This window comes from Dipodomys merriami, unplaced genomic scaffold (genome assembly GCF_024711535.1).
Source record: "Dipodomys merriami isolate MVZ:Mamm:240054 unplaced genomic scaffold, mDipMer1.0.p SCAF_62, whole genome shotgun sequence".
NCBI lineage: Eukaryota > Metazoa > Chordata > Mammalia > Rodentia > Heteromyidae > Dipodomys > Dipodomys merriami.
Genome location: NW_027206202.1, coordinates 1,413,471 through 1,428,103, shown reverse-complemented (window position 1 = coordinate 1,428,103; position 14,633 = coordinate 1,413,471). Strand labels below are relative to the sequence as shown.

The window sequence follows — 14,633 nt, the reverse complement described above, 5'->3', positions numbered from 1 at the left end:
TGGAAGAAAGGGAATAGTTGATGATGGTCGGTTCTCCAGGCCCTTCAGTGAACCTACTCCAGATCCTTGACCCACTGCAGCCCCCAAGAGTGCCTGTTTCTCAACATGTAAATTCCAGAGAACTTTAGAGAGGGTCTAGCTCTGGGCTCGTCCTTTATTGGTGGAAGACAGGGCATCTTGATCAGCCTCCTTGCCCATGTGTATTCAGCGTCGGTGAGCTGTCACGGTGAGGAGGGACAGCGCTGACTGAGCCCTGCTCTGTGTTAAGGCACTGGCTTCCCTGAGCCAGTTCATAAAAAGTGCCTTTTAAAAGTCTGCTTTGCCAGGTGCTGGTGGCTCACGCCTGGAATCCTAGTTCCTCAGAAAGCTCAGATCTGAGAATCCCAGTTCAAAGCCAGTCCATAAAATCTTATCTCCAATTAACTAGCAAAAAGCCAACCGTGGAGCTATGCCTCAACCTTGAGCGGAAAAGCTAAGTGAGAATGCAAGATTCCAAGTTCAAGCCCTAGTACCAGCACGAAAAATAATAAAATAATAAAGAAATAAAAAACTGTCTTTTCTATAAAAGGCAGGGATAGGCAGGTGTGGTAGTTCTATGCCCCCAAGTCAGGGTTGGCAGACTTTATCTGGAAAGAGCTTTATAATAACTGCTATTGGCTCTGCAGGCCACGTGGTTTCTGTTGCAACCAATCAGCTTTGCTTCTGCAACATCAGAGTCACACCACAGGAAGACCAGAGGGTGTGGCTGAGTCCTAGTAACCCTGTATTTACTAAACAGGTGGGGGCCTAGTGAAGGCTTCCTATCTAGATTGCTTACCCTGCTCTAAACCAGAAGCCTTGGCTTCAGTGCTCCACCTGTCTGGGCCTCCTGCTGCTCAGGCTCTAGCCATCAGGTGCGCACTGGAGGGCAGAAGAAGAGTAGTATTTCCTAAACACTCTGCCTTAACACTGTCACTGAATCTCATTGGTCAGAACTTAGCCCCATGATCATTCCCAGCTACCTTAGAGACTCTCTGGTTGAGGCCGTCTGTGGGGATATTCCACTAGACAAAAAGTAGAGGTTCTGCTTGAAAGAGCTGACAACGAAGGTGTAGGGATCACCGGTCCTGCCACAGGCAGTAAGACAAGGCCAAACTACGCAATGTGGAAGCTGAGGGAAAATACACTTGTGATCACTGTCAAAGCCAAAAAGACTTCCCGGGGGAAGTGGCATTGGTTCTGGCTCTTGGAGAAGGGATAGACTTTGGTTAGATAGTGAAGCGGGGTAAGATCAAGGGAAATGGTCAGGTGGACCTCACTTCTGGCAGAAAGATGGCTGAGCAAGTTGAAGGCCCCTTGTTCCTGGGGTGATGGGACATTGAGTGTCCGTGTTGAGAATGGTAGGGAGGAGTCAGCAGAGATCACCAGGACTTCAGTGGGTCAACAAGACTCTGGAGACTGCCTGGCAAGTCACCTGAAGGTAGAGGAGGCTGGATTCTTTCGAGAATATACCAACTGGTAACTCATAGCATCCTTCTAGGGTCTTATTACCCTTAGAATTAAAGGCCTTTCCCATGAGAGGGAGTGAGGTGTCCCAAGTCCCTGCCTCCCACTGGCAGTACCGCCAGAGGGGAGCTGCAGAGCCTAGGCACAGGGCCAGCCCTGTGGAGGTACTGGCTCTTGGTAGAAAGGCCACAGCCATTCCAGCTGCCCACTTCCTCTTCCTGAGACTCACTAAACCAGCAGAACTCTCCTGTCTCCACTCCTTATTCAGATCAAAGACATGCAGCCCATCCTGAGACCCTGGCCACATTCAGAGGTCCTGGAGGTAAGGAGGAGGGAGGGCATTTGGGGATTTAGCTCAGTGGAAAAGCAATTGCCTGGCCAGTACAAGGCCCTGAGTTTGTTCCTGAGCTCTGGGGGGGGTGGAAGGAGGGAGGAGGCAAGAGGGAAGAAGGGCAGATGCAGGCTCGGCCCAGCTTGGCCCCCGCTGGTCTGGAGCCTGAGTCTCCCAGTCGTGTCTTCTTGACTTTCAGATCCCTTTTGAGAAGAACTGCGGGGAGGATAAGAAGTGTGAAGCGAATTTGGCGCTGTCCTTGCCCACCAGGTCTGTAGAGCATCTACCTCTCAATTAGGCTCTGGTTTCCTGAGGATGCCAAAAACACTTTGGATTAGAGTTCTCTCTTGCTTCTCTCTAACCCCTGAATATGTCAGCAGGGGATGTCACCGCTTCTCGGGGCCTCAGTTTCCCCTCTCTGAAAAGCACCAGGCAGTGTAGTGCACATGCCTGCTACATGGGAGGCACGGGTAGGAGGACTGCAGTGTATGTAGGCTGACCTGGGCAAAAAATGGAAGTCCCTGTCTGAAAAAAGTAACTATAGCAAAAAGGAGATGGAGGTCTAGCTCAAGTGGTAAAGCGCCTGCCTAGCAAGCACAAAGCTCTGAGTTCAAACCTCAATATCACACACACACACACACACACACACACACACACACACACACACACACACACACACACACACACACACACACACACACACACACAGAGGAATAAATTCAGTCAGGCTCACACCTGTAATCCTAGCTACTCAGGAGGCTGAGATCTAAGGATTGCAGTCATAGCCAGTCCAGGCAGGAAAGTCCATGAGACTTTTATCTCCAATGAACTACACAGAAAAAGCCAGAAGTGGTACTGTGACTCAATTGGTAGAGTGCTTGCCTCAAGCACAGAGAAGCTCAGAGACAGTGCCCAAGCCCTGAATTCGAGCCCCAGACCTGGCAAAACCAACAAACTGCAAAGGAATAAATTTGTGTCCTTATGATGATACGTGTACACAGGAGCTTGTTTCTTGTAACCTACTAGATCCCTTGGTTCTGAAGTGCTCACTTCAGTCCTGCTTGCTTCCTCTTGCCTCTGCAGATCCATATTCCTGCTTCTGACACCCTCTGCCAGCCTGGCTGTGGAATGGCTGCTGAGTAACCAGGGAGAAGATGCCTATTGGGTCCAGCTGGTCCTGGAGTTCCCAAGTGGCCTCTCCTTCCGCAAGGCAGAAGCGCTGAAGGTGAGCTAGACCGCTGCTGGCGCTGCGATTCCTACAGGGGCCCTGGCTGCCTCCTTGGACCTCAGGCAGCCAGGATGGTGTTGGGAATGCAGAATCTGAGGGCCACCCCCTTAAGTTCCCAGTACCCCCTTAAGTTCTGTGAACTGAGGCACACATTTTACCTTCTTAGATCCACATTTTTTTTAAAAAAGTGGGGATACCCACAATTTAGTGAGTGTCTTAGGAAAGGGGCGTGTGGAAGAGGGGCAAGGGTAGTGTGCAGTACACACAATGACCTGCTCTCACTACCTCAGAGAGGGGCCAGTGTCTATGAGCTGTGTCTCAAACTTTTATTTTAAAATTAGTATGATTTTTTTCTTAAAAAATAAAAAGATGGTCATGGCTACGCAATAGTGGCTTACACCTGTAATCCTAGCTACACAGGAAACTGAGAGCTAAGAATCTACCTTCAAAGCCAGCTTGAGCAGAAAAGTTCATGAGACTCTTATTTCCAATGAACTAGCAAAAATTTGAAAGTGGAGGTATGGCTCAAGTGGTAGAGCACCATCCTCGAGCAAAAAGCTAAGAAGAGGTCTGGGAGGGTGGCTCAGTGGTAGAGTGCTTACCTTGCATGCATGAGGCCCTGGGTTCAATTCCTCAGCACCACATAAGCAGAAAAAGCCAGAAGTGGCACTGTGGCTCAAGTGGTAGAGTGCTATCCTTGAGCTGAAGAGCTGAGGGACAGCGCCCAGGCCCAAAGTTCAGGCCCCTCAACTGACAAAAAAAAAATGCTAAGAGAGAGCATGCAGGCCCTGAGTTCAAGCCCCACTTCTGGCATACACATACACACAACAAAGACATTTATTTAGTTGTTTATTCACTATTTTTTGTGTGTAGGCTAGGAGTCAAACCTAGGGTATTGTACATATTGGGCAAGTGTTCTACCACTAATCTAAACCCATAGCCCAGAAATTACTGCTTTCAATCTTTTGGTGTTTTTCCTTCTTACTTTTTTTTGGGGGGTGAGGGTCCATTGTGGGGCCTGAACTCTGAGCCTGGGCTCTGTCCCTCAGCTCAGCTCAAGGCTAGAGCTCTACCACTTGAGCTACAGAGCCGCTTCCAGCTTTTTCTGCTTATATGGTGCTGAGGAATTGAACCCAGCAAGCACTCTACCACTAAGCCACCTTCTCAGCCCCCTTCTTACTTTTCTGTATATAGTTTCATATAGTTACACACACACATATACACACACACATTTCAGTTGTGTGATTCATTTAGCAGTGTACTTACCTAGCAAGCAGAAGGCCCTGAATTCAAACTTCTGTTGTGCTGGCACTGATAGCTCACACATGTAATCCTAGCAACTCAGGAGGCTGAGATCTGAGGATCATAATTCAAAGTCAGTCTGGGCAGGGAAGTCTGTGAGACTGTATCTCCAGTTATTCACCAAAAAAAAGCCAGAAGTGGAGCTACACCTCAACTAGTAGAGCCAACCTTGGGCAAAAAAGCTCAGGGACAGAATTCAGATCCTGAGTTGTGATAAATGTTATATAAATGTTACCATTTAAAGCTTTCCTAAGCCTGTAGCTCATTGGCATTGAGTATACATACCCACATGGTTGTACAGCTATCTATTTCCAGAACTTTTATATCACCTCAAATTCTTTTTTTTTTTTGTCAGTCATGGGGCTTATTTATTTATTCATTTGGGTCCGGTTGTGGGGCCTGAACTCTGGGCCTGGGCGCTGTTCCTGCGCTCTTCAGCTCAAGGCTAGCACTCTACCACTTGAGCCATAGTGCCACTTCCCACCTCAAACTCTTTAAGCAATGTCTCCTTTCTCCCTGCCTCTGCCCCCATAACCTCTAGTCTACTTTCTGTTCCTGTGAATGGGCATTCACTAGGTAGTTTATAGAAACAAAATGATTCAGTATTTGTCTTTTGTGTCTAGCTTATTTCATGCAGTGTAAAGTTTTTTGCTTTTTGTTTTGCTTTACTTCATTTTTTTATTTTAATTTTAATTTTTTGTGCCAGTCCTAGGGCTTGAACTCAAGGCCTGGGCCCTGTCCTGGAGCTTCTTTTGCTCAAGGCTAGCACTTGAGCCACAGCTCCACTTCCAGCTTTTTCTGTGTATGTGGTACTGAGGAGTTGAACCCGGGCTTCATGCATGCTAGGCAAGCGCTCTATCACAAAGCCACATTCCCAGCCCTATTTCGTTTTTTTAGACAGAGTTTCTCTATATTGCCCAGGCTGCCCTCAAATTCCTAGACTCCAGTGAATCCTCCTGCCTTTGCTTCTCAAGTAGCCAGGACTGTAGATGTGTACCACTATGCCCTCCTGTGCGCCTGATTGATTTGCTTCTCTGAGAACATTCCGTGGGCCGGGCGCCGGTGGCTCACGCCTGTACCCTAGCTACTCAGGAGGCTGAGATCTGAGGATCACGGTTCAAAGCCAGCCCAGGCAGGAAAAGTCCATGAGAATCTTATCGCCAATAAACTACTCAGAAAACCGGAAGTGGCACTGTGGCTCAAGTGGTAGAGCACTAGCCCTGAGCTGAAGAGCTGAGGGACAGCGCCCAGGCTCAGAGTTCAAGCCCCACGACCGACAGGAGGGCTGTCAGGGAACCCTGAGCCTCATCCACTGACAAGTCTCTGTTCTTTTGCTGCCAGCCACACAGCCAGGTACCTGTGAGCTGTGAGGAGGGCCCTGAGGAAGCCAGGCTCCTGACCAGGGCGCTCTCATGCAACGTGAGCTCTCCCATCTTCAAAGCTGGCAGCTCAGTAAGTGCTGCCCATCCCTCCCTCCCAGCCCCCGGCCACAGCTGGTGGAGGGGAAGGGAGTTCTTGGCTCCCAGGAGGGAGAAGGTGGTTCACCAGGAAGGGACCTCCCTACGGCACTGGGGCCTCAGACAAATCTGGGACTGGGTCATTCATTCACACATGGCCTGACTCTCTGCGGCCTCACTTTTCCTTATCTATACAATGGAGCCCAGTGTTGAATCTGTGGTGAGCACTTGCTCTGTGTTCACTGCTAATCTAGTGCCTGGGCTGGGGCTGTGAGGTCCCCTCGTGCCTCCCCCTGAAAACCCATGTCTTCCCTCTCCTGTCCTGCCAGGTTGGTGTCCAAGTGATGTTTAACACCCTGATGAACAGCTCCTGGGGGGACTTCGTTGAACTACGTGGCACTGTGCATTGGTGAGCAGCCCCTATATCCCTGCACTGGCTTTTGCCCCCTCCCAGCCTGGCCACACCCCTTTAATGCTGCCCCCCACCTGCCCCACGCAGCCGGAATGAGGACGCAGGTCTCCTGGAGGACAACTCGGCCACCACCCACATCCCTGTCCTGTACCCCATCAACATCCTCGTTGAAGAGTGAGTCTGAGCCTCGTCCACCTCTTCTCCCAGTCAGTCTCCCCCGCCAGGGCCCAGCCTCATGGCCCAGGGTTCCCCTCCCAGCCCTGTTCCTTTGTTAACGCTTGGGTGGGTAGGCAGAAAGAACTGATCCCAACCACAGCCCCCAAAGTCTTCAGTGCTGCAAAGATGGAGCCCTCGAAGAGCTCTGAGTCAGTAACATTCACCCGGGAAAGGAAAAGCCATGTCAGATGTGCACACTGGCTGGCTGCTGGCTGTCCCTGGGGCTTTCCACTCCTCTGAGCAGCTGCGTCTTTCCTCATCCTCCTAATGAACACGCGCTCAGAGAAGGCATGTGCTTGCCCAAGGCCGCATGGCTTGGAACCACTGAAGTCTGCATTGAAGGCTGATCCCAGAGCTGTGAGCCAAGCTCCTGACTGCTTCCAGCTGCTCTGCATTCTCGCTAGGGGCCAGCAGTGCGAGGGAGGCCTGAGAAAGGTTTCCACAGTGGCATCTTGCCCTCTGGGAGCCTGTGGTTCACTCAGACAGCCCAAATGCAGAAGCGATGAATCTTTGCAGGCTGTAACAGGAAGGACTCCTGGGGGTGGCTAGTGGGATGTTCTGGTTCATAGAAAAGGAAAACTAGGAAGGTAGAATGTTGGGTTTTGTTTTTTCAAGTTGGCTCAGTGAGGTGAGGACAGAGACAGTGTCTGAGCTCAGCTGTCCAGTGCTTCTGAACTCAAGTGCCAAGTGGAATGATACTGATAGAAAAATTAGAGCCTGAGCTAGGTGCTGGTGCCTCATGCCTCTAATCCTAGCTACTCAGGAGGCTGAAGTCTGAGGATGGTGGTTCGAAGCCAGCCCAGGCAGGAAAGTCCATGAGACTCTTATCACCAATTAACCACCAGAAAACTTGAAGTAGAGCTGTGGCTCAAAGTTGTGAAATGCTAGACTTAAGCAAAAAGAGCTCAGGGCCAGGCACCGGTGGCTGATGCCTGTAATCCTAGCTACTCAGGAGGCTGAGATCTGAAGATCGTGGTTCAAAGCCAGCCCGGGCAGGAAAGTCCATGAGACTCTTATCTCCAATAAAAACCACTAGAAAACCGGAAGTGGCACAATCGGTAGAGTACTCGCCTTGAGCTGTAGAGCTCAGGGACAGCACCCAGCCCCTGAGTTCAAGCCCTATGACCAATAAAAATAGAAAATTAGATCCTGGCAGGTCAGGGCAGGTGAGAAGAGATGCAAGTTTCGTGGAGAAGGTGGAGCTCGGCCTGTGGTCTGAATGATGGGGACAGGAATAAAGGTGCAGGGGTGGGGGTAGGGAGCATGTGGGCTCCACTGAGGGCAGAGGTGGACAAGCAGTAGGAAGGCAGCCTGCTTGGACCTGGGGCTTAGACCTGATCTGGCAGGAAGCAGGGAGCAAGGTCAGGTTCTGAGCCAGCAAACAGATGAGAATTGTGTGAGGGAGGTCAGCTGCAAGGATGCTGGGGGAGGGAGGCAGAGATCCACCTGTGGGAGGCGCAGGACCAAAAGATGGTGGAGACACCAGTGAGGTAGCATGCTGTGGGGAGGATGCAGTCCGCAGGCTTGGCCCATCCCCAGGTTTCAGGGCTTCCCCTCTATGGGACATAGTTCCAGAGGGCTGACATGGTACCTGTGTGGTCCACAGCCCAGAGCTGGCAGCTCCTAGCCTTCCTTGGAGCGCCTAGCTCCTGTTGCCATCTCTCTACTCATGTCTCTGCCCTTCTCTTTCCACAGCCAGGAAAACTCCACACTGTACATCAGCTTCACCCCCAAAGGTCCCAAGATCCACCAAGTCCAGCATATCTACCAGGTATGAATTGAGATTTGAACTGAGAGCCTCCCTGCTTGCTAGGCAGGTACTCTACCACTTGAGCCCCATCCCCCCAGCCCTAGAACCTAGGTTGTATTTATGTATTTATGTACTTATTTATTTATTGTGCTGGCCCACTGATTGCAGGCTTGAACGCAGGGCCTGGGCGCTGTTCCTGAGAATTTTCATGCTCACAGCTAGTGCTCTACCACTTGAACCAGAGCTTTACTCCTAGCTTTTTGTTTTGTTTTGTTTTGGTGGTGGCTAATTGAAGAGTCTCATGGACTTTCCTGCCTGAACTGGCTTTGAACCCTGATCCTCAGATCTCAGCCTCCTAAGTAGCTTGGATTACAAGTGTGAGCCACCAGCACCCGGCTGAACCTAGGTTTTTATCCAAACATTTTGAGCTCTTGTTCTATTTCAAGTCCTTTACTAGGTACTGGGTCCCTGAGTGTTCACCAGCCCCCCAGGTTTGTGTCTGGTGCTTTATAGATGCAGCCCCTACACCACATGATCACCCCTAAATTTTCCACAGCATCCTGTGCAATTCCAGAAGACAGGCTTTGATGTGCTCTCATACGCATGAGAACTTTGTGTTGTGCACTAGTCACACAGATGAAAGGGAAGGCAGCATTTGGCAATCCAAATCTGTGAACTTGACCTCCACATTCATGTTCTGCCTTTTCTCACGTAGTATGGCTAGTGGTCTTGGACAAAACCTGGTGCTGCCCTGGCACCCCCATGTCTCTCCTGCATACCTAACCCATCCTCATATTGAAAACCCTGACTCCATCTCTCGTAGTTAATTTGACCTGATGCTTCTAATGTTAGTCCTTCTTTTTTTTTTTTTTTTTTTTTTTTTTTTTTTTGGTCGTGGGGCTTGAACTCTGGGCCTGGGCGCTGTCCCTCAGCTCTTTAGCTCAAGGTGAGCACTCTACCACTTGAGCTACAGCGCCACTTCCTGTTAGGCCTTCTTAACTGACTGATACCTTACAATGCTCACAAATGACCCAGAGCTGGTGGCTCACACCTGTAATCCTAGCTACTCAGGAGGCTGAGATCTGAGGATTGTGATTCAAAGCCAGTGTGGGCAGGAAAAAGTCCATGAAGTTCTATGTCCACTTACCCACCATAAAACTTAAAGTGGAGCTGTGGCTTAAAGTGATAGAGCTCTAGCCTTGAGTGAAAAAAGCTCAGGGACAGCACACAGGCCCTGAGTTCAAGCCCCATGACCAACAACAACAAAAATGCTTACAAAACTGGTGCCAGTGGCTCACTCCTGTAATCCTAGCTACTCAGGAGGCAGAGATCTGAGGATCACGGTTCAAAGCCAGCCAACAGGGAAAGTCCGTGAGGCTCTTATCTCCAATAAAATCCACTAGAAAACCAGAAGTAGTTCTGTGGCACAAGTGGTAGAGTGCTCGCTGAGCTGAAGAGCGCAGACAGCACCCAAGCCCAGAGTTCAAGCCCCACGACCAACAACAAAAATGCTCACAAATGTGTGTTGGATGAATATACAACAAAGACCTTCAAATTAAATGTATATTTCCCAGCTTGACCTCTCTGATATATGTCTGTGCTACGTTTGCATCACTTTTTTTTTTTTTTTGTCGGTCGTGGGGCTTGAACTCTGGGCCTGGGCGCTGTTCCTGCGCTCTTCAGCTCAAGGCAAGCGCTCTACCACTTGAGCTACAGCGCCGCTTCTGGTTTTCTAGTGGTTTATTGGAGATAGGAGTCTCACGGTCTCTCCTGCCCGGGCTGGCTTTGAACCTCGATCCTCAGATCTCAGCCTCCTGAGTAGCTAGGATTACAGGTGTGAGCCACCAGCGCCCGGCTCATTTGTATCACTTTTGAACACATTTCTATGTCTCCTAGTCTTGGGTCAGGTAGCTTCTTTATAAAAAGTATTTAGGAGCCAGGTGCCTGTGACTCATGCCTATAATTCTAACTACTCAGGAAGTTGAGATCTAAGGATTGAGGTTCGAAGCCAGCCTGGGCAAGAGAGTCCATGAGACTTAAAAAAACAAAAACAAAAACAAAAAAACCTCCATTTCCTGGAATTCGTTTGATAAATATTATTTTATATGATAGGCATTGTGTCTTTGTGTTCCTGGGACTCTTACTTCCAATTAACCAGTAAAAAATCAGAAGTAGAGCTATGCCTCTAACCTAGAGCAAAAAAGCTCAGGGACAGTGTCCAGGCCCAGAGTTCAAACCCCAGAACTGGCACACACACAAAAAAGAAGAAGCCAGGCACCGATGACTCATGCCTTTAATCCTAGCTACTCAAGAGGCTGAGATTGAGGATCATAGTTCAAAGCCAGCCTGGGCAGGAAAGTCCATGAGACTCTTATCTCCAATAAACTGCCAGAAAACTGGAAGTGGCACTGTGGCTCAAGTGGTAGCCTTGAGCTGAGGAATTGAAGGACAGCACCCAAGTCTAGATTTCAAGCCCCATAAATGACAAACAAAGAAGAGAAGAAGAAAGAAGGAGGAGGAGGAGGAGGGGGGGGGGAGGAGGAGGGGGGGAGGAGGAGGAGGGGGAGGAGAAGAAGAAGAAAGAAAGAAAGAAAGAAAGAAAGAAAGAAAGAAAGAAAGAAAGAAAGAAAGAAAGAAAGAAAGAAAGAAAGAAAGAAATCCGGAAATGGCTCTTCAATGCAGTTGCCAAAATAAGTCTTTCCCAGCTTCATTGTACTACTAATCTTTGTATCTGTCCTTGTTAAATATTTATGCATGCATGCATTCATTCAAAAGACTCCTTTTTTGGCTGGAGGTGTATCTCCATGGTAGATAGGATGTTTAGGATGTACAAAGCCTTGGGTTCAATCCCAGTTCCAAACAGAAAGAAAAGTGACCTTTTTTGAGATCTCCTACCTGCTGGGTATGGTGGCAAGCAGGAGGGAGTTGGAGATGACCTCAGAACTATCTGTCCTCAGGAAGCTGCAGATACAGCAGCCCCTGGACTGTCCAGAGAGGTATGGACACAGTGCTGTGGGACCTGAGGGAGAGCGGCCCCATCTTTGGGGCATCAGCCAGACATTTAGAGGCAGAATGGGGACCAGACTTTTCAAGATGGACGAGGACTTTTACATGGCAGCCTGTGAGGGTGGAAGCAGGTGTGACACTTTGTGCGCATGGTAGTCCTTTGCGCCTCAACCACAGAAGATCCCACAGCCCACAGAGTAGGAGGCAGTTAGGATGGTTGGCATTCAAACTGCAGTCTCTTGGGTTTTGTGTGTGTGTGTGTGTGTGTGTGTGTGTGTGTGTGTGTGTGTGTGTGTGTGTGTGTGTGTGTGTGTGTGTGTGTGTGTGTGTGTGTACCAGTCCTGGGGCTTGAATTCAGAGCCTGGGCACTGTTCCTTGGTTTTTTGCTCAAGGCTGGTGTTCTACCACTTGAGTCACAGCTCCATTTCAGGCTTTTTGATGATTCATTGGAAATAAGAGTCTCACGGATTTTTCCTGCCTTGGCTGGCTTTGAACTCTACTCCTAAAATCTCAGTCTCTTGAATTGCTAGGATTAAGGTAAGCCACCGGCACCTGAATTAGTCTCTGTCTTCTGTGCCAGGTAAGGATTCAGCCTTTTCTCCACGACCACAGCATGCCCCTCCTGGAAGCCTTGGTGAGGGTGCCACAGCCGGATCGCGATGGGCCCATCACTCACACCTGGAGAGTACAGATGGTGAGCATCAGCCAGAAGAAGGGAGGGGAGACCACCCCGAAGTCGGAGGCTGGTTCAATACAGAGTTGGAGGTGGGGAGGGAATAAGGATGGATGGATCGAATCCCATAGACTCAGTGAAGTCTGAAACCACCGAGGGAGGAAAACTGGGTCACGTGGGTCTTATCTGGAGTGAGAAGAGGCTTTGGGGGCCAACTGGATATCTTCCCACCCCCCAACATTCCTAGGAGCCTCCTGTTACCTGCTTTCCTGAGGATCTGCAAATACCGGTCAATGCAACTGAGGTATGTGTGTATGAGCACTGGGGAGGGGGCAGGGGCAGGGCGGGGGGGGGGGGGGAGGCCCGGGCTCTCTGACTCCTCTGCTCCTGGCTTCAGTCTTGTCTCCCTGGAGCCCAGTTCCGCTGCCCAGTAGCCTTCAGGCAGGAGATCCTTGTGCATGTGATCGGCACCGTGGAGCTGGTGGAGGAGATCGAGGTAGCATCTGCTTGAAGCTGGTAACGGGAAGTGGTTGGGAAGTCACCCCATCTTTCGGTTTTATCTTGATGACAAAACAAAAAAATCTCCACATATACACAGATGCAGATGAAAGAGCCATGACTTGTTTGAAATGTGCCAGCTTGGTTTTGATATAGAATCTTGCTATGTAGCCTTGGCTGACTTCACACTTAGAATCCTTCAGTCTTCTTGTGGTGGGATAGCAGGCGTGCACTACCATTCTTGGTTAGCTATCATGGATAGCTCCTATGTGTTCGACATGGGAGAATTTCCCCACTGTCGTTAATGGGGAACGGCACATTAGAATACCATAGGAGAGCCGAGTTGGTGTGGGTTGTTTCACTGCGCACGCGCGCGCGCACACACACACACACACACACACACTGCATCAAGGAGGGCAGAAGTCCACGGGACCCCCTTCTGATACCTTTTCACTCTGCCCACAGGCCTCCTCCATGTTCAGCCTCTGCAGTTCCATCTCCATCTCCTTCAACAGCAGCAAGCATTTCCATCTGTATGGCAGCGAGGCTGCGCAGTCCCAGGTATCCACCGCCTCAAAGCCCGGGACAGATGGCAGAGGGTCTCAGGACCCCCAGAGAAAAGCTTGCGTGGGGGAGCTCTATGGGAAAAGGAAGGCTGGAACCTCCCCACGTCAGCACTGTGGGCCACAAGGAAGCTTCCGCCCCATGGGGGCAAACCGCTGGCCAGGCAGCCTATCAGAAGCGCTGTGACTCAGATGTCAGCTAAAGATGAGAGTCCTAGAGAAGCTTAGGGAATAGCCACCAGCCCCGCAGTCAGTGCAGAGAGAGGCTGCTCTGTGCAGGCAGCAAGCACAGAGCCCCGGAGTTGGGGGAAAGCAGGAACTTCAGTCTAGCCGGCAGAAGAGTATAAAAAGATAAGCAAAGCCGGGCGCTGGTGGCTCACACCTGTAATCCTAGCTACTTAGGAGGCTGAGATCTGAGGATCATGGTTCAAAGCCAGCCTGGGCAGGAAAGTCCGTGAGACTCTTATCTCCAATAAATCACCAGAAAACCAAAAGTGGCGCTGTGGCTCAAGTGGTAGAGCACTCGCCTTGAGCTGAAAAGCTGAGGGACAGCGCCCAGGCTCAGAGTTCAAGCCCCAGGACCATTTAAAAAAAAAAAAAAAAGATAAGGAGAAAACAGGAAAGGAATGTGTGTAAGCACACACACACACACACACACACACACACACACACACACACACGCATGAATGCAAGCACAGGCTAGTCTGGAGCTTCAGTTCAGCGCCTGGACACTGTCCCTTAGCTTTTTCTACTCAAGGCTAGCATCCTACTACTTGAGACATACCTCCACTTCTAGCTTTTTGCTGGCTAAATGGATATTAGAGTCTCAAAGACTTTTCTTCCTGGGCTGGCTTCAAAATCACAATCCACAGAGTTTAGCTTCCTGAATAACAATGATAACAGGTAGTGGCCACCAGTGCCAGTAGAACCAGCTCAGCTGTTTATCATGGAGCTATTAGGAAGTCATAAAGTCGTAAGCGACCAGTTGTACCAAGTCGCTGTAATAACCACAGTGGGTGACACATTGGTCTAGAGTCCCATAGAGTCTGATGCTATGGTCCAGCCCAGATAGACATCCTGAGACCTGGGCTGGGGTCTGGGGGTGAAGCCAGGTGCAGGAAGATTTAGGGGTGAGCTGGTTCTTCCCTGCACTCTTGGCACTCTCCCCCAGGTCCTCATGAAGGTCAATGTGGTGTACGAGAAGTCAATGCTCCACATCTACGTGCTGAGTGGCACTGGTGGGCTGCTGCTGCTGCTACTCATTTTCCTGGTGCTCTACAAGGTAAGAAATTTCAGGGGGGCTAAATATTGCCAGCACAGCTAGGCTGGGTGGGCACTGGTAGGACTAGCACTGGTGCAGACATGATTAGGCTTGGGAGAGGGAGGGGAAAGAAATGGTGCCTGGTACCAGATGCCAAAATGCAAAGGCAGCAGACACTATAGATCTGGTCCCTGCGGGGATGAAGGCTATACTGCAAAGGGACACAGGTAGGAGCAAGCTCAATGAGAGGGTTACCTGTGTGCTCTGGAGTCTGCCTGACTCAAGCAGAAAAGGTCATGGGAAGACCTTCTGGGGGAGGAGCTAGTATCTGAAGAAGTAGAAGTTGGAGATGAAGAGGAATGCAGGCCAGACATTCCATGTACCAACCTCAAACTTATCCAGGAGCTGGTGGCTCATGCCTATAACCCTAGCTACTCAGGAGGATGAGCTC

General features: G+C 50.1%; 1 protein-coding gene across 1 annotated transcript in view; it reads left to right on the top strand.

The window, feature by feature from the left end:
• LOC138814968 (integrin alpha-L-like) overlaps window positions 1–14,633 on the top strand; it is a 41,040-nt gene that overhangs the window by 24,438 nt on the left and 1,969 nt on the right. Inside the window, exons 19-30 of the mRNA XM_070004130.1 lie at window positions 1,754–1,807; window positions 2,016–2,086; window positions 2,900–3,041; window positions 5,688–5,798; window positions 6,133–6,212; window positions 6,303–6,389; window positions 8,127–8,202; window positions 11,768–11,881; window positions 12,108–12,164; window positions 12,258–12,356; window positions 12,824–12,919; window positions 14,093–14,203. Of these exons, the coding sequence (XP_069860231.1) occupies window positions 1,754–1,807; window positions 2,016–2,086; window positions 2,900–3,041; window positions 5,688–5,798; window positions 6,133–6,212; window positions 6,303–6,389; window positions 8,127–8,202; window positions 11,768–11,881; window positions 12,108–12,164; window positions 12,258–12,356; window positions 12,824–12,919; window positions 14,093–14,203 (1,098 nt within the window). The remainder of the gene's footprint in view (window positions 1–1,753; window positions 1,808–2,015; window positions 2,087–2,899; window positions 3,042–5,687; window positions 5,799–6,132; window positions 6,213–6,302; window positions 6,390–8,126; window positions 8,203–11,767; window positions 11,882–12,107; window positions 12,165–12,257; window positions 12,357–12,823; window positions 12,920–14,092; window positions 14,204–14,633) is intronic.